At 41.2% G+C, this 21,862-nt stretch overlaps 1 protein-coding gene across 4 annotated transcripts in view; it reads left to right on the top strand.

Annotated features, from left to right (window-relative positions):
* Nucleotides 1-21,862, top strand: part of RAP1A (RAP1A, member of RAS oncogene family) — a 138,868-nt gene that overhangs the window by 89,059 nt on the left and 27,947 nt on the right. For all 4 annotated transcript variants that reach the window (XM_061632027.1, XM_061632025.1, XM_061632028.1 and 1 more), the window contains one exon: nucleotides 15,234-15,317. In XM_061632027.1, coding sequence (XP_061488011.1) covers nucleotides 15,261-15,317 — 57 coding nt within the window. In that variant the 5' untranslated portion in view covers nucleotides 15,234-15,260. The remainder of the gene's footprint in view (nucleotides 1-15,233; nucleotides 15,318-21,862) is intronic.

Raw genomic sequence — 21,862 nt, 5'->3', positions numbered from 1 at the left:
AACCCTATTCATAGGGTTGCCATAAGTTGGAATTGACTTGAAAGCAGTACATTTTTTTTAAACACTGAAAATACACTTTGCTGTTTTGGTGTCCTTGCTTAGCTACTTTCCCCCCCTCCCTTCAAATTGCCAAGCCCTTCGACCTTTTGTCCACATAACTCTAGTATTTCCTGTTTAGATAGTGTTTTGTAGTTATATAGATTTATGGGAACTACTCTGAGATATAATGAGGTACAGATCCTGTATTACAGCTTTTCCCCAGCGTGTGTGCGTTCAAGTATTCCGCAGCTATTGGGAAAGGAGAGACATTGGAGAAAGAGAGAACTATGCTTTGCTGCTGTCTCTGAAAATCATTTAGAATCCCACAAACAAGGGCCTAAAAAAGCTTTCCTGATGCATCAGGTAGAAGTAGTTGGACGACACAGTCCGTAAATAATGAGCTTCATTCCATAGATAAAGCCTACTCTAATATGGCCCAGCTACACCTGGGAAGCATTTGCAGTTGTGTGGCCAGAGAATCCTCTGAAAATAAATAAGAGAAGAGAGTAGCCAGTCTGGCAGGACTCAGAAAGACCTGATGCTGTGAGTGCCTTGGCCAGGCCCCTGCCACTTCTGCCTGAATATTGTGGGATATACTTGAGCGTTCTGCACCCACTGTTGTAATAATGATTGTCATTTCTGCTAGAAGTTTTATGACAATTACCTAATTAAACTTCCCGACATCCCTATGAGGAAATGAGGCCAAGTGGTGGCATTTTACACACAGTTGCAAGTGCAACTCCCAAATTGGTTGGTTTAGTATGGCGTCAGTGGCATGTACTAGAAACATGGGGAAGACCTTCCATAATACTGTGTGAAGGTTGTATTTTTATAGCATATTTCTTTCACACTCCCATTCCTCCTTAAACGAGAGGCTTGTGCAACCAATAGCTCTTGTTTTAAAATGATGCCTCCTGAGAATTTTGACTGTGTAAACCAGGCGTGGTGGAGTTGCACTAGAGGGTGATGTGGCGTAAGTTGCTGTTTTTGTCTTCCACATATACATCTCAAAGCAATGTACATAATATAAAGAAATAGCTAAAACTTCTTTCTAAAAGAGCACAGAAAATGAATTTTAAAAAACAGCACAAAGTAGACACCTATTGGAGAGACCTATTTTGTCCAGCTGGGAAAACTTGTTGGAACAAAAATGTCTTCAGTTGTTTCCAGAAGGTGCAAATAGTCGGTGCCTGTCATACCGCAACAGGAATGTTATTACACAGAAAAGAGGCATCACACTGAAAGAACTGCTCTACATTACTGTGGAGTGGGCTTCTGATACCTTTGGAACTTGCCGGAGAAGCTCTCCTACAGACTACAGTGACGTACTAGATATATAAGGGATAAGGCAGCCTCTCTTTTCAAAGGTAAAAGAAGGCACCTGGTTTTAGAAGGGCTTTCCTCCCAATTGCAGAGTAATTATGTGGGTGTATTGTATCTGCATCTGATTGTCAGTCTCCTCCTTCTGCTGTGTGTGTGTGTGTGTGTGTGTGTGTGTGTGTGTGTGTGTGTGTGTGTGTGCTTGCCTGTGTGTGGTATGCACTGCATGCATGTGGTGAGTGTGTGTGCTCTGTGTGACATGGTGTGTGTAGGCCACTTTTGCTGTGCCCTTGGGGGTGGGTGGCCAACCTTCATTGTAGCCTTTGGACCCCAAAAAAGGTTAGCCATCCCTACTATCAAATACTGCACCCAAGCCTTTTACAGGGCAGACCTACAGTGGCAAGCTCGGTGGACAGTACAAATTGTGAACGTCAGATTCAGATCCATGCTAATTGTCAGCTCTTCACTGAGACAGCAGCGTCGGTGGGGGTGCAGGCAGGGCTGGAGATTCCTTGGTAATTGCCAGTCCGTAAGTCCTCAGCCGGCAGCTTGGCTATAAATCTGCCAGGCTAGCAAGGAGGAAGCAAGATAAGGGCAGAGGCCGTTCAAAGCTTATGTGCCAAGTCAGAAATCCAGAAGAGACGTCAGTGAAGGTCCGGGTCTAGTTTGCCGAGAGATCAGTCCAAGTCAAGGTTCAGGGGATAGGAAGACACACAGTGGTAACGCCTGACGTTGTAGTCAGCAACAAGCTGAAGCCAAGGTTTGACTTTTAAGGAGCAGGTTTGTCAGCAGGTGTGAGCCATCAGCGTTTTGGCCTTAAGTGGACAGGCCTGCCCCTCTTCTGCCTGCCCTTCTGTTGTCTACGTTCTGCAGGTGAGGGGGGAGTATCCTGTTCACTGGCTGCGTCTGGCTGAAGGGCTTCAGCTGTGTCTAGGGTGCTCTGCAGCTGAGGGGGAGAAGGAGCTGGGTTCTCAGGAGTTTCCTCCATTTCTCCTTCTGGGTCTGCTGCTGTTACTCCCGAGTCATCCTCATCTGATGAGTCCTCTGACGGGGCCATGACACTAATGCAAAGGCAGGGATGTAAAGGATTAGTTTAGGCATGAGCACTCAGGCAGAATTTTTACATCTTTCTTTGAGCAGTGGGCTCCTATGCTGTATCATAAATTGCTTTTGAAACTCTTCCTGCTTTCAAAATCAGGGTTGTTGGGTGTTTTGCGTGTGTGTGTGTGCAACATAGTGGGATAGGGGAACTTCTGATCGAGGGTAGATACACACTTACTGTTGTGCTGATTCCAGTGCATCTCCACCTGTCTTTTCTGAAAATGGGGGCACACAATGCTAGTCAAACTCCACCCTTTTTTACTCTAAAGCCTCAGTCGGATCGGTTTGAGTGGAGTTTCTAAAAAAATCAGCTTCAGGCAGATTTCACAACCAATTGGTAGATCAACCTGTTTGCCTTCCAGGTGTGGCCAGTGGAAGTGCTTTGCTGCAGCCTCAGTGATTGGCCCAACAGTTTGCTGTGGGCGGTCTTGAAAGGTCTGAAGTCAGCAGTGGCGAAAGGAGGTGTGTCCTGCAGGGGGAAGAGTCGCTTAAAAACGCAGCCATTTTGTCTTCTTTTGAAGCGACTAGTGTTTAGAAACACACAAGACCAAAGTCTCCTTGAGTACACAGAACTAGTTTCAGACTTGTTTGGACCCTGTCCTCAGTCTTGCCCTCTACTAGACCTTTTTATGCTCCCAGGCATTTTAATCTTCTTAATCTTTTTTAACCTTTTAATCTGTATTTTTAATTTTTGTAGTATTTATTTTGTTTTTGCTGTGCTTTTTGTTGTTCGTTTGTATATGTTTTTGTATTTTTATTATGATATATTGTATTTTATCTTGTTTGTTCACCGCCCTGAGAGCTATTTTGCTAAGGGCGGTATATAAATTGAAATAATAAATAAATAAATAAATAGTCTTCGGCAATCTAATGTTTGGGAATTCCTCTGATGTGAGTTCCTGTTAAGTAAATTGCTGTTGGTTCTTATAATTTCTGCAGATGTGTTTTGCCACACAGATTTTTGATTTTTAAGTTTGGATTTAAATCCTTTCTCGATGAGCTAATCTGGCAGTTTATTGAAAAGAAATTGCCAGACTATTATAGTGTAAAAGCCATCCATAAAAATTCGTATCTGTTAGCAGAATTCTTTTCATATCTTTTTGGATATTTGTCTTACTTTTTTACCGAGGATCAGACTGAATTAAGACACATGATGCAGTTTAACGTCAGCAGTGTCACTGGCCAAGAGAGGGACTGCACTAATTTCCCAGCACCCAATATTACATCTTGTACACCAGAGTGTCAAACTACACAGACAGCTATTCAGAAGATTCCTTTGCAACCCATTCTTTCAAGAAGAACCAATGTGGTCATTGTTCAGAACATCAGCACTCTTTCCATAGCTGCCAGCCAGCAGAGTAATTGGCAGAAAAGTTGACTCAAATGCCTGCTCAAGAAGAGAATTGCTACCCCCCTCATGACCTACTAACTAAATGACAGTCATACTAGAACACCAGCGAAATACTTGAGTGATTGCATGTGTAGCCATTATCAGTCTGCACACATCTATATGTGCAACCAGAAAGAACGGCTACCAGGGGTGGATTAGATCTGATCGGCTAGATTTTGGTATCTATGTTGACTGGTCAGGCATCAAGCTTTTTATTATGAGAAACCCCACTAATGGAATAGCTGCACAAGGGTGTAGATTAAGAAAGCAGGGAAGAGAGAGCCACTAGTTGCTTTCCTTGAGCTTTTAGAGCAGCTGGTCTCACTTCATGCTAGATCCACCTTTATTGTGAATGTCTGTCTGTTGTGGGTGGTTTTGAAGACCATCCTGTGAATGCTAGGTACCATGAATCTCTTGTTTTTTGTCTCATACCTTTGCTGCTATTTGGATTTTGTTTTTATATTTCTGTTAGGTCTTAGTAAGAATTGATTAGTGCACTGATTAATTTTAGCTTATATTTATTAATATGTTTTGCTTGGCCATTTAATCATTTTATAGCTAGTTACTTAAAGTTTGTAGATATGTCTTGTAATTTTTAGTGAAGTAGATTGAAATGTTGCTATTTTTATTATGTGAATTTTTCTGAAGATGTGAGCTGCTTTGAGCATGATTTCCATGGGAAAGCAGCATGCAAATAGACTGATTTGTCTTAACTTATTTATTTGCATTTATATCCTGCATTTCCTCCAAGGAGCTCAAGGGATGTACATAGTTCTCTCCCTCTCCATTTTATCCTCACAACAACCCTGTGAGGTAGGTTAGGCTGAGAGGCACTGACTGGCCCAAGGTTATCCAGTGAGCTTCATGGGCAAGTGGGAACTTGAACCTTGATCTTCCAGGTCCACAGCACTCTAAGTCCAGCACTCTAAGCACTTCACCACACTGGCTCACCCTAAAGCTGGCATCTTTCTGCAGCCAGAAAAGACATTGGTTATAGAGGAGGGTGTGAAATGTATCTCTAACATCATAGTGAAGATTACTTTGAATGGTTGTGCGTTCATAACAAAAAAAAAATCTGTGTATTATACCCAATGCTTTTTTTAGTGAAAAATGAGGTGCTGGCAACCTGGGAGACCAGGGTTCGAATCCTCACATAGCCGTGAAGCTCACTGGGTGACCTTGGGCCAGTCACTGCCTCTCAGCCTCATGAAAACCCTATTCATAGGGTCGCCATAAGTCGGAATCAACTTGAAGGCAGTACATTTACATTTTTACTAGCGCTAAATGGCTACCATGAGCAGCCAAAAAACAGGTGCCAGTACCTGTGAATACTGTTACATGGATTGTTAAGTCTCTACAGTACATCACTAATTATCTGGTCGTAGAAGACAAATATACACTTCTGCTCATTGATTTCTAATTGTCTATGATCATGTGAAGAGCGTCTTCACTTTTTGAAGGAAATGCTTTTTTGCTTGTCTTGTGACTGGAAGTTGGTCTGTCTGCTCTTCATCCTGCTGTGGTGACAGCAGTCCCACAAGGTGCTGTATGGCTTGAGATGTAAATTAAGGTAAGATGGCAGTTATTAGACTGGTAGTGGAGGAGTTTGGGCTGCATTTGGGAACTGCTGCTAGTTTGACTGCATGGCATTTGGATGAGAGAGACACTGTCTTGCCAAATTTACTTTGCAAAAATGCAACTCTGTGGATCTTTCATCCTCCAGTTACAAAATTCTTACCAGGTAAATAAAAATATGCATAGCTAGCAACCCTAATCACAGCCTTTCTGATGACCTCTCGTTTGTTGCTACATGCTTCCTTCTTGAACACTGCAGTCTTGTTCAGAGATGCTACAACATATGGTCAGAGTAGGAAACATGGTACCAAGGTGGTCTGTTCTGCATGTAATAACCTGTGCTGCCTTTCCCAGAGTGGAAAACTCACAGAAGCCACCTGAAGATAGTTGCAGGGCAACCGATGCTTCCTAAGCAGTTGAAGTGTGGCAAACCTTCCAGCCATCCTCACTGGGATCATTCAGATATTATGCCACCCGTGGCCCCTCTACCTTCACCTGTGTGCTGCGACTCCTACCTTTTAACTTCCTAGTTCTTGGAAAGACATAATTTGCCATTTTGTCCAAAGTGGGCAAACCATGACAACTTGGGAAGGTATAACCTGATGTTTGGTGTTGCGTCTGAATGGCCCCATTGTGGTGGTAAGCCCTCCTTAGCCTTCATTTTTGTCCTTCCTGCCCTCTTCACATCCATTATAATCTCTTTCCACTTGGATTGCTTCTTGTACTTCCCTGTCAGTTGAGTGGTTCAGTGTTTAAGTGCTCTTGCCACCAAGATGTGATTGCATCGCCACTGAGGGTGTTTTTAAATTGCTTTGGGGGGGGTCACAAACTAGTTAAATTCAGTTACCCAAACCTATCCAGCATGTTCACACACAGGAAAAAGTACAGTGGAGTTGAGTCATACGCACATTTAATTTACACAGATTTAACTATACACATGCATGGACTGCCTTCAAGTCGATTCTGACTTATGGCGACCCTTTGAATAGGGTTTTCATGGTAAGCAGTATTCAGAGGGGGTTTACCATTGTCTTCCTCTGAGGCTAAGAGGCAGTGAGTAGCCCAAGGTCACCCAGTGAGCTTCATGAATGTGTGGGGATTTGAACCCCGTGTCCCAGGTCGTAGTCCAACACCTTAACCACTACACCACACTGGCTCTCACTCGGCAAAAAAACAAAAAAACAAATTAAATAGTGAGGTCAATTCCGCCTGCCATTCCCCTCAATGAGTGTATGCCCCAGAGTGAGCTTGAGATGGGAGGCATGAATCTGTTGTTCCCTCAGTTGGTCTCAGTTCCCACATGCCTCTCATAGTGTGAGCATCTCACCATGCTGAGTGTGATTCTAGTGTACTTTATGGGCATTTCAAGGGATTTTCAAGGGTAATTTTAACTATACATGATTTTCTGGCTTATGCGCTGACTTTAGAACCTAACCCCCTCATAAGATGCTGCTCCATGTTTTAACATGTTTTAAGCTGTGTACTTCTCAGTTCCAAAATATTCTTGTGCTTTATGCACATGTACAGATCATACATGCAAAGAGCAGCCCAGAAATTACTCATGGACAAAACACCCCAGATGGGGCTGTCATTTTAGTCTGTTGCAGCAGAAACAACTGTCTTGCAGCATCTTAAAGACTTGACAAATTTATTGTGGTGTATGGTTTTGTGTTCCAGAGTCTGCTTCATCTGATGTATGGACTCTAGGGTAGGTATATATCCTGAGTACAGAGTGTTGTTTTTTAAATGAGACAAAAAGGCGAAGTGATGTGTAACAGAGTAGTAGGTGTATTACAGTGCTACATACAGCACAAATTGAATACAGAATCCAATCTAATGGGTGCCAGATCCAACTGGTGCAGGTGTGACTTACTCCAGACAAGGGGCAAATGGTGTGAAGCAGGCATAGCGATATCAGTCATGCAAAGAAACACCTAAAGACAAATAGATACTTTCTGTAGTGAGCTACAAAAATGCAAAATTTGTTGAGACCACTGTGTCAAATTTACTATTGAGTTCTAATTTTGTAACTTTACTTTTGAGCCTCCATTTTTGTTTGGAGTAGAATGACCTTATGGCCTATTACAGAAGACAGATGTGTTCCTCTGCTGGTTTCTTGGTACTCCCATTTTTAATGGCTGATTTGTGCCTATTTACCTTTTCTGCAAAGAGGCAGACCTTTTGTGGTCTATGTAAATGGCAGAAGGGCATCGTTGGCAGGTGATGGTGCATTTCTCATTAGTAAATGTACAGTTGAAAGAGGCCTTGGTGGCATGAAAAATGTGGCTTGTCTCCTGATACCACCACCATAGTAGATAGGGAAATGTTAGCACCAGGATTTGTTGCAGTGCTTTTCTTTTGCATTAGGTATTGCTGGTGAGTAGCTGCTTCAGCTTTGGAGACTGTAAACAAGGGCAATCCTGCTGCACAAAGTTTGGGCTGAGAGAAGGATCATTGTCCTGGATGGGATTGTAGGTAGGACTTGGCTTGGCTGTAGACAGTGGTTCATGTGGGCATCTGGGTGGTAGCTGGAAAAAAATATGCATGGCTTCTTTTGTGTGACGGTGCTCAGAGTATAGGCACCTCTTTTTTTGCTCCTCATGGCAGCCATTTTGTGCTGGCCCCTCACACTTATATCAAGGTATGGGTACTGGCACCTCATTTTTTAAAAAACCAAAAAAGCACTGCAAATACGTATAGCAATTAGTTGGCTTCCAGTGAAGTGCCCGTCACACCATTGTACTATGATATCCAGAAAGTGTACCTGCTGCACAGAGTAGTCCAGGCTTAGGTTAATGGTGGAAATCACTAAATTTATATTTAGAGAGGTACTTCCTTCCTGAAGTGCTTAAAAATCCCAGACCTGGAACCCTAATTAGAGCACTAATGGAGCCGTATTTAGGCATTCACCCTTGTCGCATGAACAGGGAGAATGGTGCTTCAATTTCTGGGCCTGACACCCTGGTGCCGAGCCCTACCACCCTCTATTAATGGGGGGAAGGTGTGAAGAAGATAGCTTCTTCTATGTGTATGGGGTCTACATGTGATTTAGAACCCTGCATAATGAGGAGCCTACACATGCAGAACAGACTCCCTGCTTAAGACCTTCCTCATTGATTGTATGGAAGGTAGTAAAACCAGGCAATAGGCATGTGACCCAGGGGCAGTGAATGCATTCCCACTCTCCCCTTCATCTGATTCTAATTGATTATGGTATAGAATAACCAAATATGGCTTCAGGTAATAGCTGATCTAGATGCAGCCTTAAGTTTAGTAGCTTTTCTGCTTGGCTATAGAAACATGGAGTTGTATTTTGTCCCTTCCCCAAACAGAAATAGCTGTGCAAGGGTACTAAGACTTGAAGGATGTCTTGTTGCTCATGAAAAAAGCCTAAACATTTGGGCTCTTTGCTACCTGCGCTAATTGTTGGTTGATCTTGTACAATTGCTAATGGCTACTGTTTTGCTTGGCTGCATAACTACTTCTGATTGGAGTTAACCAGGACAGATTAGTGTCACAATACTCAGAAATGGTCTTATGTACATAACTATTTGCTTTTCTTACTTATATAGTCAACTAGATCATTTTTTCACATCATGGTTCTGAGGATAACAGCGAAAGTAAGAGTTATGCTTGGGAAACTCATAAATCTAATGACAAAAGTTGGATTGTGAGCTTTCCAAAAGAACTATGCTGCTCTAATCCCATAGCTTTTGCTTTTCAGAATCCTTACTTGGGAGCAAGGCTATCTTGGGGAAGGCTGAAAAGATAATTAGCAAGTGATGTCATGGCTTGGCTGGGCTCAGTTGTTGGGGCAGCGAAGGCTGGTTTATAATGTAAACACTGTTAAAATGTTTATCGTTGGTTTTGTCATTTTCCTTATTTGTCGAGTAATCTTGAAGAGAATGAAAGGTTTTCTGGTGCAGCTTAGTGACTAGAGAGATTTCCATAAAAAGGCACAGACATTGCTTTGAGGAGCAAAAAGGTTTCTTAGTTGGCAATGGCAAGTGAGGCCTGACCTTTTTACAGAGAGAAAATATTGACCTAAATCATTCCCTAGTGGGGATGGGAAAGCAGTCTCCGTATCTTGCAACTCACCACTATAATTTTCATGCTTAATTGTACATACTTCTGTGCAATTGAGTGTGAAAAAAATAAATTGCGTAAGCAAGTATTAATGTGTTTGATAGAATTTTAAGGAAGGCCTCATTTGTTAATATATGTATCTAGCTGCCTTATTTGTCATTGTTACAAAGTTTAACTTACTAGAACTATTTGATCACATTTGGCATCAACAAAGAGCAAAAAGATAATTTTTATATTATTTCTCTGCATGTTTTAATGAAGCTCAGGAATGACAAAGGGCTGAGCAGATCTCTCTGTTCCTTTCACAGCAGCTACTGTTGTCACTGTGTCATTTTCTCCCTAACCTCAGTTCTTTTGCACTCCTTATAATTTAGTTCTGGATCATTCTCACTCCCCATCCTATATTTTGCAGATCAGAATCTTGGAAGCAACATAAAATAAAAAATCATTGTGCATGGTTTGAAATTTCATACATGCAATGGCTCAGTTTACACATAGTGATCTAGTCTGGTTGAACCGTGGGCTATCAGCCCAGGAACAAGGCATGTGCCCTTATCTCCCTGTTTCCTTCTGTGTCTGACTTGAGCAAAGCTGTCTTTATTTCCTAAGCCACAGTTTCCAGTGCCATTCAAACTGGGAAAGTGAAGTTTAAGGGCTCCGAAGCAGTATTTAATACAGAGCTGCATATCTACTTGTGAGGCTTAATGAGGGAGTGATTGGAACAGTACATTAAACAACAGCCTAAGTATTAGTGTTTTCCCTGGATGGAGATTTTGGTGCTAAATTTGCTCATATGCATTGGATGATCAATGTTTGTCAGTTGCTAATAGTCATGTACTTGCAGGATTGTTAGTTTAATCCTTTAATGAAGCACTCCTATACATGTCTAGTCAGAATGAAGCCCCATTGAATTATTTTCAAGTAAGTAGCAGCCTAACTCAGGTTTTTTTCCCAATCTGGGTTTAACCTGATGCTTTGTATGAGGATAAACCAATGACACTGAAAGATAAGGCTGATCAAGGGATATGAAGTTTGTATGACTTAATGGATGAGGATGACTTTCTTATGTCTTATTTACAATTGGCTCAAGCATCAACTTGAGCTATGTCGCCAATAACAATACATGAAATAGTATAATTGATTTACTAAAAATTTTGGACTGGACATAGTACATTGTCTTTTGTATTTTGTAGGTCTGCTAAGCAGAAAGACAGTGATATACTAGAATTAGAAGCCGACTTCTAACCAGTACTAGTTTGCAAGGCAAGCACAAACCATTGCCTGTATCAGGAAGGGAATAGGAGCATGCAAGAAGACGAGGGAGCAAGTGAGTCGGGAAACATGTTTGGTGTTTTACAGCCAGCGTGGTATAGTAGTTAGAGTGCTGGACTGACCTGGGAGACCATGGTTCAAATCGCCACTGAGCCATGAGCTTGCTGAGTGATCTTTGGCCAGTCAGTCTTTCAGTATAACCTACCTCACAGGGTTATTGTAGGATAAAATGGAAAGGGAGGAGAACCATGTACGCCTGCTTGAGCTTCTTAGAGGAAAGGTGGGATATAAATGTAGTAATAAAAAAATAAAACTGGTCATGGCATTGACATAAGGATCAGACTCTGTTGTTTTTTAAAGATGATGATGATTCTGTTCAGGGCACATTTGAACCCTTGCGAAGCTAGCACAAGAAATTGGCAGAACATAGGAAAAGCTGGTGTATTGTAGCTCTCAGTTAGTCTTTAAACCCTATGCTGTGTACAGTTGTACCCTCTTGTCAACAAGATTTTTGTTACTGCAGTATGGCACTTAGTGATGTCATCAGATTTTGTAATTTCTTGGCTTGGAATGTACATATCAGCAGTTTGTAACTTCTCTGCCTAGTTCATCCACTGCCACTCGCTTAATCCTTCCTTTTCCCCTTCCCTTACTCAACAGTGCTGACAGAGGCAGGAGATAGGTCATAGAATCATAGCATAGTAGAGTTGGAAAGGGCCTATAAGGCTGTTGGGTCCAACTCTCTGCTTAATGCAGGAATTCAGCTTAAAGCATACCTGACAGGTGCCTGCCCAGCTGCTTCTTGAATGCCTCCAGTGTTGGAGAGCCCACCACCTCCCTTGGTAATTGGTTCCATTGTCGTACCTCTCGAACAGTTAGGAAGAGTTTCCTGATGTTCATTCGAAATCTGGCTTCCTGTGACTTGAGCCTATTACTCTGTGTCCTGCACTCTGGGATGATTGAGAAGAGATCCTGGCCCTCCTCTGTGTTACAACCTTTCAAGTACTTGAAGAATGCCATCATATCTCCCTTCAGTCTTCTCTTCCCCAGGCTAAACATGCCCAGTTCCTTCAGACTCTCTTCATAGGGCATTGTTTCCAGTCCTCTGATCAGCAATATTCAAGATGAGGCCTAACCAGTACTGAATAGAGGGGAGCTAGTACTTCACACAAAAACTATACTTCTGTTAATGCAGCCTAAAATAGTATTCTGGGTTATTAGCTATCCCTCTCAGTTTTGTATCATCTGCAAATCTGATAAGCATTCCCTGCACCTCCTCATTCAGGTCATTAATACAAATATTGAAGAGCTCTGGGCCCAGAACTGGGCCCAGAACTGAGCCCTGTGGTACCCTGCTCTTTACCTCCCCCCAGTTTGAGAAGGAACCATTGATAATCACTCTTTGAGTATGATTCTGTAGCCAGCTGTGGATCTACCTGATAGTTGGTCCATCCAGCCCACATTTAGCTAGCTTCCTAATCAGAATATCACTTCACTTTGTCAAAAGCTTTGCTGAAGTCGAGATATATTATGTCCGGAGCATTCCCACAGACTACCACCACCACTGACAGGAACTGCACATCTTGCTGCTGCCACAGAACTTCTGGCACAATAGTCATATAAATTGAGGGTGTTGGACTTGGTGTATGTGGGGTGGAGGATTTGGGCCATCACACATGACGTCATTGGGCATTTGGTAGGATCTGAAACAGACTTAAAATTGATCTCAGAAACAAATGAGATTTTTCAGACGATCATATACTGTATAAATCTTTGTCAAGTCAAATTCTAAATTGAGCTGGTGGATATGTGTCTCGTTCATCATTAGTACTTGTTTGGTCTGTTTGTTTTCCTTTATACAAAGAAGTTTTGAAATATTCCTTTTGTCACCAAGGCATAATTTAACCAAAAAAATTAACAAAAAAAGTTTTTTTAAAAAAGATTGGAGAAAGTTCTCTTCACCATATATTTTATTTTTTTTATTTTATTTAAAATATTTCTATCCCGCCCTTCTACCCTACAATAGGGCACTCAGGGCGGTTACAATAAAATAGCACAGATATATAGTAAAACACACAATAAAAACATTACAGTTAATTAAAATGCATAAAATACAATTAAAATACATAAAATGCATTATGCATATGCATACAAACATAAAACATGTATATATGTGCATACACATATAAGAGAGTGAGACAATAAAAGAACTTAAAAGATAAAAATAAAAGATAAAAACTTTAAACACTGTCAGGCTGACCAGTCAGTTCCAGCCAAAGGCTCTCCGGAACAAAATAGTTTTTACAAGTTTCCGGAAGACCATCAGGGAGGGAGCAAAGCAGGCTTCTTGGGGCAGGGATTTCCAAAGTCTGGGAGCCACAGTTGAAAAGGCTCTCTCCCACGTGCCTGACAATCTAACTTTTTTCATTCCAGGCACTCAGAGGAGACCAGAGGCAGATGATCTTAAATCCAGGGTAGGAACATATGGACATAAGCGGTCCCTTAAGTACACTGGTCCAAGGCCATTTAGGGCTTAAAGGTCAAAACCAGCACTTTGAATTGGGCTCGGAAACAAATTGGGAGCCAGTGGAGTTGATAAAGCACAGGGGTGATATGCTCCCTGCGTCGTACTCCAGTTGACATTCTGGGTGCTGCATTTTGGACCAACTGTAGTTTCCGAATCATTTTCAAAGGCAGCCCCATGTAGAGTGTGTTACAGTAATCAAGCCTGGATGTCACCAATGCATGTGTCAATGTGGCCGCGTCAGCTGCTTCCAGGAATGGACGCAGCTGATAGACCATTTTGAGATGGCCAAAAGCACTCCTGGCTGCTGCAGCCACCTGATATTCCAGCAGCAGGGCAGGATCCAGAAGAACTCCCAAACTGCAGACCTTCTCTTTCAAGGGGAGTGCAACCCCATCCAGAACAGGTTGCAACCCTAGCCCTGTGGCAGTTTTCCCCTTGGCCAGCAACGCTTCCTTCTTGTCTGGATTAAGTTTCAGTTTGTTAGCCCACGTCCAGCCCTTCACAGCCTCCAGGCACCGGTTTAGGATGAGCACTCCCACCCTGCCATCAGATGGAAGAGAAAGATAGAGTTGAGTGTCATCAGCATATTGATGACATTGTACTCCAAATCTCCGGATGACCTCTCCCAGCGGTTATAAAATATAAATATATAATATAAATATCTAAAAAATTACTATTTCATTTTCTGTCATAGTGCCATATACGTATTCTTCATTAAATGTGGCAAAGTTCTTGTTTTTATTACATTCTTCCCTCCTCCATTGTTTGACTTAATCCTTTTGGATTGTTATAAACCAGCTATATGTTCATAAGCCAGCTGTATGGGCGGAAACCTGGATTATTTTATTTGTGTTGTATAAGTCTGCTACATGTTTTTACTTACTTAAAAAGTAGTCAGATAGTTGGAACATAGATAAAGTATCATTCTGAGCAAATACATGCAATTGTTCAAGGCTTGTGAGCTAGCTTTTCAAAGTGTTTAGGCAGAGGATTGTAGAATATATAGGCAATTCCTTAGCAGATACTACTTCTGGTGTTCTTTATTTCTTCATATTTGTTATTTCTGTAATATCTGCTCATAAAATAACATCTTTCAAAGAGATCAGCTAAAACAAAAGTATTACATGAGGCTTTTTTGTACAATTGCCTACGAAACAGCAACACATTTTTCAATAATCTCACCTGTGGTTTGTTTGCTTTTAAAATGAGTTTAGTGTTGTTAATGTTTTGATCTGTTCTGGAGTAGCAAGATAAATAACTTTAAAATGTTTTTAGAGAGCCCACTAACAGCTAGGACTTTAATACCTGTCAGTATGCTTGCTGCTTGTTATCTGTGCATCCAGGGTTTCACAAATGTAGTCAGAATTGCTCCTAGTGAATGTCTGCATGATAGAAACCACTCCTCCCCCATAAGTTCTCCATGCATCACAGAAAGCTCAGAAGAGAACCGGGTATCTTACTCTTTGTACCTGGTAAGACACTCTTCCTTGAGGCCTCTGATTGGTTCTGTGTATCTACAAAGCCTTGCAGAAGGTGAGAGGCTGCCCTTCCAAACACACCCCACCTCCTTAAGTCTTCTGTGTCTGTTAGAAAACATAGGTGAAAGACAACAGCGGGACAATCACAAATAAAGGTTGGCTACCAGGACCAGCCCAAATTTGTGGATCCGTGTGCAGAGCAGTATACTAGTATCTCATCCAGTGTTTTAGGAGTTATCAAGCTTGTCAAGCGGAATAGCCACATCATACGCTTGTCTAACATTGGCCAGTCAAGCTGATATATCTCTGTTAACAGAGGTCTTACAAGTCAGTGCAGAAATTCAGAAGCAGTATGGGGAATCTCCTTATGTGGTTAGTCACTGTTGCCTATGTATTATTTCATATAATGAGACTTTAAACTCCATTATTTCTTCTTTTTTTCCAGACTGTCAGTATTTGAATAGACCACATCATGCGTGAGTACAAGCTAGTGGTCCTTGGCTCAGGCGGCGTAGGGAAGTCTGCTTTGGTGAGTTGTGTCTTGATTAATAATAAGAATTATCCAAACAGTCATATGAGAAAGGTAGTCTTGAAATGTTCAGTCAAGATTGATGACTGGAAATTCTAAGAGTTAAGGGAGGAGGGAATTCCCTCTTGAGTTCTGCAGCCAGAAAGCTCTGCAAACTGTAATTAAAATATTTAGGTGAGAGATGTCCAACTTCTGTTTACTTGGGGCTGCTTTATTCTCCAAAGTGGTTTGGGGGACTGAAACTTGTATGTTATTCTGTACAAGCGGATACTTTCATGAGGGCGCAGATTGCCTTGTTAAAAGCTGTCTAGCAGTAATGACATCAGAATTATGATCCACATATGCTCAGATTCAGCATTATGAGTAAATATATCCTGGATTATACATGTGGCATCCAAGGGAATATCTGTAGTGCCTTAAAAGTTGGAATATTACTGCTGTTCCTCACAGGTGAAACTTCGTACAAACCTCTCATCAATCGTTGAATAAAATCTGGGAGGAGCATCAGAACCAAGTAAAATTGGGCTGGAGGTTGCACCTGGCCCAGAGGGATCTAGTTGATTATCCCTAGTTTAGGCCAATTTGTCTATGCCTGCATTTTTGTCAAAATGTGTACTTTTTGTTATACTTTACTGCACATTTGTTTATTTATTAAATTTATATCCCACCCTTCCTCCTAGAAGGAGCCCAGGGCAGCAAACAAAAACACTAAAAACACTCTAAAACTTTTTAAAATCAAAAGACTTTAAAACATATTAAAACAACATAGTAAAGCAAAGCATCATTAAAAACATATTGAAAGAAAATATCCTTTTTTTTTAAAGTCTTAACAATATCTAAAAAAATAATTCCAACACAGATGCAGACTGGGATAGAGTCTCTACTTAAAGACTTGTTGAAAGAGGAAGGCTTTCAGTAGGCGCCTAAAAGTTAACAGAGATGGTGCCTGTCTAATATTTAAGGGAAGGGAATTCTTAAGGGTAACTGCCACATCGTCGCAAGCACTTTGTCTCCGTCATCAGGCCACATCAACTGAAACTGATCCCAAAAAGTTGCAGCAGACATTGCACTGGGGAGTACAGTAGATGTGGATGGGGCATCAAGATTGCTACAGAGGCAAGTAACATTACCCTCAAAGTGCCTTGCAAACAATTCACAGTGGGCCTCCAAAGGGTCTAAAAGTCCATTTCCTGGAAATGTAGTGCTGGGCTTCGGAAATAAAATATTGGCAATGGGAATGGAGAAAGGTCTTTGTTATAGAGGAAGATGAACAGAATGCCACAAGGAAGGATTAGGAGTTGTGTTGACCGCTTTTTTGACAACTGGCCATCTTTCTCAGACTCCTCTTGATTTCACAACATAATGCGAAAGTAGATTATGCCTGAGTTCCCAATCTCTAGGATTCCAGAGGGGTTATCAGTTTCTCTCAGAAACCATACTCTGTAGCTTTGTAGTGTGGTTGCAATCCTGCAGCTTCCTCGACTTTGCTGCTTATACTCTGGCTAGCTACATCTAAGTTGTTAGAGCTGAACTGTTGCTGAAAGGTTTAAAATACCACATTATTTAGATGCTGGTAAACAACAGTAACTATTTTAAATTAGATGCCTTCAAATTATTGTTCCTCCTTGTTTACTCTTCTCCTGTTTTTTAAGCAGCCTCAAATAAAATGAGGTTGCTGGACTTCAGAGGCAATGAATTACAAGTGGTGTAGGTTGTTGTGCCATTCCATGGCTGATGGTTTGCCATTCTCTGTGACGTTGAAATAGACATGCAGACTAAAAACTGAAATGGCAGGATGGGGAGGCTGTTTTAGTGGTTGCCCACATAATGCTTTAAAATAATAAAACCAGAATGAGAGAAGATCTTATATCCAAAAGAGCATATACTTCTTTCCCCAAATGTGCTTACGTTGTGGTATCAAAGGAAGTGGCCACTTAATAGTGTTAGATTTGGAGAACAAGGGGTTCTCCTTCACTGTAATGGGGACAATAGTGAAATGAAAGACAGGGATACTCTTACAGCAATATTGAAACTGTAAAGCAATAGGGATAAAGGTCTTTGATGATCTTAGTGTGGCAATTTGAAATACTGTAGCCTTCCTAGCTAACTAGGTTGATGGGAGGAGATTCTTGTCTGTGTCTGCACATCACTCTTGTTGAAACATTTAATGGAAACCTATAAATAGCAAATAATAGATGTTTAGTGTGCGGATGGAAAGCATGGACAGGAGCATGGGTTTCTTTTTTTTTATCATTAATTTTTATTCAAATTTTCAAAGACGAAAAAACAAAACAAAACAAAAACAATTGAACAATAAAATAAAATGTCGACTTCTGATTTGTCGCAGATCAGTTATAGGTCTAGAATATATAACAATCCTATCTCTAAAATTATATTATAAAATCACTTCCCTCCAGTAATTATCTTAATTAATCATCAAATCTCATAAACATTATTTTACTCTTTCCACAAAAAGTCAAAGAGAGGTTTCAATTTCTTGAAAGATATATCTTTCAATTTTTCTCCAAATAAACATGTCGCTTAATCTATCTAATTCAAATCTGTTAGGCCCAATAATTTCAATAGCCATTCTTCCATTATCTATATTAACTCCATCTTCCATCTTCAATAATCCTGTTAAGTCCAGTAATTTCAGTAGCCATTCTTCCGTTATCAATATCCCATAATAATCTTGTTGTCATAGCCATAGTCCAAGTAAACATATCAATTAATCCATCTCGTCAAATCTGTTAAGTCCAATAATTTCCATAACCATTCTTCCATTATCAATATTAATTCCATCTTCCATCTTCAATAGTCCTGTTAAATCCAGTGGTTTCAGTATCCATTCATCCATTATCAGTATCCCATGATGATCTTGCTGTCATAGCCATAGTCATATAGCAAGAGTCTGATGGGAATTTCCCCCATCACAAATACGTCTTTGCCATCAATTCTGAATATGTTGTTGAAATATTGTTGTAAAGTCACATCTCTGTTCTGGGTGCATCTCTGCTCTGTCACATATTTGTAGTTAATTCCATAAATTTTTTCCATGTCAGGCCCCATCACATCATTCCAGTCAAGAATTCTGAATATGTTACTGAAGTATTGCTGCAAAGTCATATCTCTGTTCTTCTTTTTTACAAAATGCACTGGCTCATCTCTTAAGAGTTTCTCCACTGTCACATATCTGTAGCCAACTCCATAGATTTTTTCTATGTCAAACTCCATCACATCATTCCAGTCCAGAAAATTATCCAAGACATTGATAACTTTGGTGGCGGAGTCGCTCTATACGTGAAAGAAGGCATTGAATCCAGCAAGCTCGAAACCCCAAAAGAGGCAGACTCCTCCACAGAATCGTTGTGGGTGGTGATACCGTGCCCCAGGAGGGACTTAATACTGGGAACGATCTATCATCCCCCTGATCAAAATGCTCAGGGAGACCTTGAGATGAGATATGAAATTGAGGAAGCATCCAAACTAGGAAATGTGGTAGTAATGGGTGACTTCAACTACCCGGACATAGACTGGCTGCATATGTGTTCCAGTCATGACAGAGAAGCAAAGTTTCTAGATATTCTAAATGACTATTCCCTAGACCAGTTGGTCATGGAACCGACCAGAGGGATGGCAACCCTGGACTTAATCCTCAGTGGGGACCGGGACCTGGTGCAAGATGTAAGTGTTGTTGAACCGATTGGGAGCAGTGACCACAGTGCTATTAAATTAAACATACATGTAACTGGCCAATTGCCAAGAAAATCCAACACGGTCACATTTGACTTCAAAAGAGGAAACTTCACAAAAATGAGGGGATTGGTAAAAAGAAAGCTGAAAAACAAAGTCCAGAGGGTCACATCACTCGAAAATGCTTGGAAGTTGTTTAAAAACACTATATTAGAAGCTCAACTGGAGTGCATACCACAGATCAGGAAAGGTACCGCCAGGGCCAAGAAGATGCCAGCATGGTTAACGAGCAAAGTCAAGGAAGCTCTTAGAGGCAAAAACTCTTCCGTCAGAAAATGGAAGTCTTGTCCGAATGAAGAAAATAAAAAAGAACACAAACTGGCAAAAGAAATGGAAGAAGACAATAAGGGATGCTAAAAAAGAATTTGAGGAGCACATTGCTAAGAACATAAAAACCAACAACAAAAAATTCTATAAATACATTCAAAGCAGGAGACCATCTAGGGAGACAATTGGACCCTTGGATGATAAGGGAGTCAAAGGTGTACTAAAGAACGATAAGGAGATTGCAGAGAAGCTAAATAAATTCTTTGCATCTGTCTTCACAGTGGAAGATATAGGGCAGATCCCTGAACCTGAACTAACATTTGCAGGAAGGGATTCTGAGGAACTAAGACAAATAGTGGTAACGAGAGAGGAAGTTCTAAGCTTAATGGACAATATAAAAACTGACAAATCACCGGGCCCGGATGGCATCCACCCGAGAGTTCTCAAAGAACTCAAAGGTGAAATTGCTGATCTGCTAACTAAAATATGTAACTTGTCCCTCGGGTCCTCCTCCGTGCCTGAGGACTGGAAAGTGGCAAATGTAACGCCAATCTTCAAAAAGGGATCCAGAGGGGATCCCGGAAATTACAGGCCAGTTAGCTTAACTTCTGTCCCTGGAAAACTGGTAGAAAGTATAATTAAAGCTAGATTAACTAAGCACATAGAAGAACAAGGCTTGCTGAAGCAGAGCCAGCATGGCTTCTGCAAGGGAAAGTCCTGTCTCAGTAACCTATTAGAATTCTTTGAGAGTGTCAACAAGCATATAGATAGAGGTGATCCAGTGGACATAGTGTACTTAGACTTTCAAAAAGCGTTTGACAAGGTACCTCACCAAAGGCTTCTGAGGAAGCTTAGCAGTCATGGAATAAGAGGAGAGGTCCTCTTGTGGATAAGGAATTGGTTAAGAAGCAGAAAGCAGAGAGTAGGAATAAACGGACAGTTCTCCCAATGGAGGGCTGTAGAAAGTGGAGTCCCTCAAGGATCGGTATTGGGACCTGTACTTTTCAACTTGTTCATTAATGACCTAGAATTAGGAGTGAGCAGTGAAGTGGCCAAGTTTGCTGACGACACTAAATTGTTCAGGGTTGTTAAAACAAAAAGGGATTGCGAAGAGCTCCAAAAAGACCTCTCCAAACTGAGTGAATGGGCGGAAAAATGGCAAATGCAATTCAATATAAACAAGTGTAAAATTATGCATATTGGAGCAAAAAATCTTAATTTCACATATACGCTCATGGGGACTGAACTGGCGGAGACCGACCAGGAGAGAGACCTCGGGGTTGTAGTGGACAGCACGATGAAAATGTCGACCCAGTGTGCGGCAGCTGTGAAAAAGGCAAATTCCATGCTAGCAATAATTAGGAAAGGTATTGAAAATAAAACAGCCAATATCATAATGCCGTTGTATAAATCTATGGTGCGGCCGCATTTGGAATACTGTGTACAGTTCTGGTCGCCTCATCTCAAAAAGGATCTTATAGACTTGGAAAAGGTTCAGAAGAGGGCAACCAGAATGATCAAGGGGATGGAGCGACTCCCTTACGAGGAAAGGTTGCAGCAATTGGGGCTTTTTAGTTTAGAGAAAAGGCGGGTCAGAGGAGACATGATAGAAGTGTATAAAATTATGCATGGCATTGAGAAAGTGGATAGAGAAAAGTTCTTCTCCCTCTCTCATAATACTAGAACTCGTGGACATTCAAAGAAGCTGAATGTTGGAAGATTCAGGACAGACAAAAGGAAGTACTTCTTTACTCAGCGCATAGTTAAACTATGGAATTTGCTCCCACCAGATGCAGTAATGGCCACCAGCTTGGATGGCTTTAAAAGAAGATTAGACAAATTCATGGAGGACAGGGCTATCAATGGCTACTAGCCATGATGGCTGTGCTGTGCCACCCTAGTCAGAGGCAGCATGCTTCTGAAAACCAGTTGTCGGAAGCCTCAGGAGGGGAGAGTGTTCTTGCACTCGGGTCCTGCTTGCGGGCTTCCCCCAGGCACCTGGTTGGCCACTGTGAGAACAGGATGCTGGACTAGATGGGCCACTGGCCTGATCCAGCAGGCTCTTCTTATGTTCTTATGTTCTTAACTTTACCACCAAAATCTTCATTAATTTCTTCAGAGACAACGTTGAATTCCAAACAGTCAACTTTATTTCTAACATCCATAAAATCCAAATCTTTTTCAAATTTCACATTTGTTCCAATCTCCAGGGCTTGTAGCTTTCCTATCCCATCAAACTCCTCTCTCACAGAATCCACTATTTCTTTAAGCTCCTGCGTCATTTTGTTAAGTTCAATTGTCATCTCCTGTCTACCCTGTCTCAGGGTTTGTTTCGTTATCTCAATCTCACCCATTATTTTCTGAAACATAATTTCTTCCATGGTCTCATTCACTTTCCTGGTTGTCATTCTTAAAGCCACAGAGACAAAAATTATTTCAGCCACAATTGGGTTAATATTTCAGGCTTGCTTGTATCAGTGTAGACAATACAGCCTGCCTTATCTCTATGTGTTCAGCAATACAAA

The sequence above is a fragment of the Rhineura floridana genome, chromosome 6 (genome assembly GCF_030035675.1).
Source record: "Rhineura floridana isolate rRhiFlo1 chromosome 6, rRhiFlo1.hap2, whole genome shotgun sequence".
Classification (NCBI taxonomy): domain Eukaryota; kingdom Metazoa; phylum Chordata; class Lepidosauria; order Squamata; family Rhineuridae; genus Rhineura; species Rhineura floridana.
The sequence above is the reverse complement of the archived record's forward strand: the minus strand, read 5'-3'. Positions and strand labels throughout refer to the sequence as shown.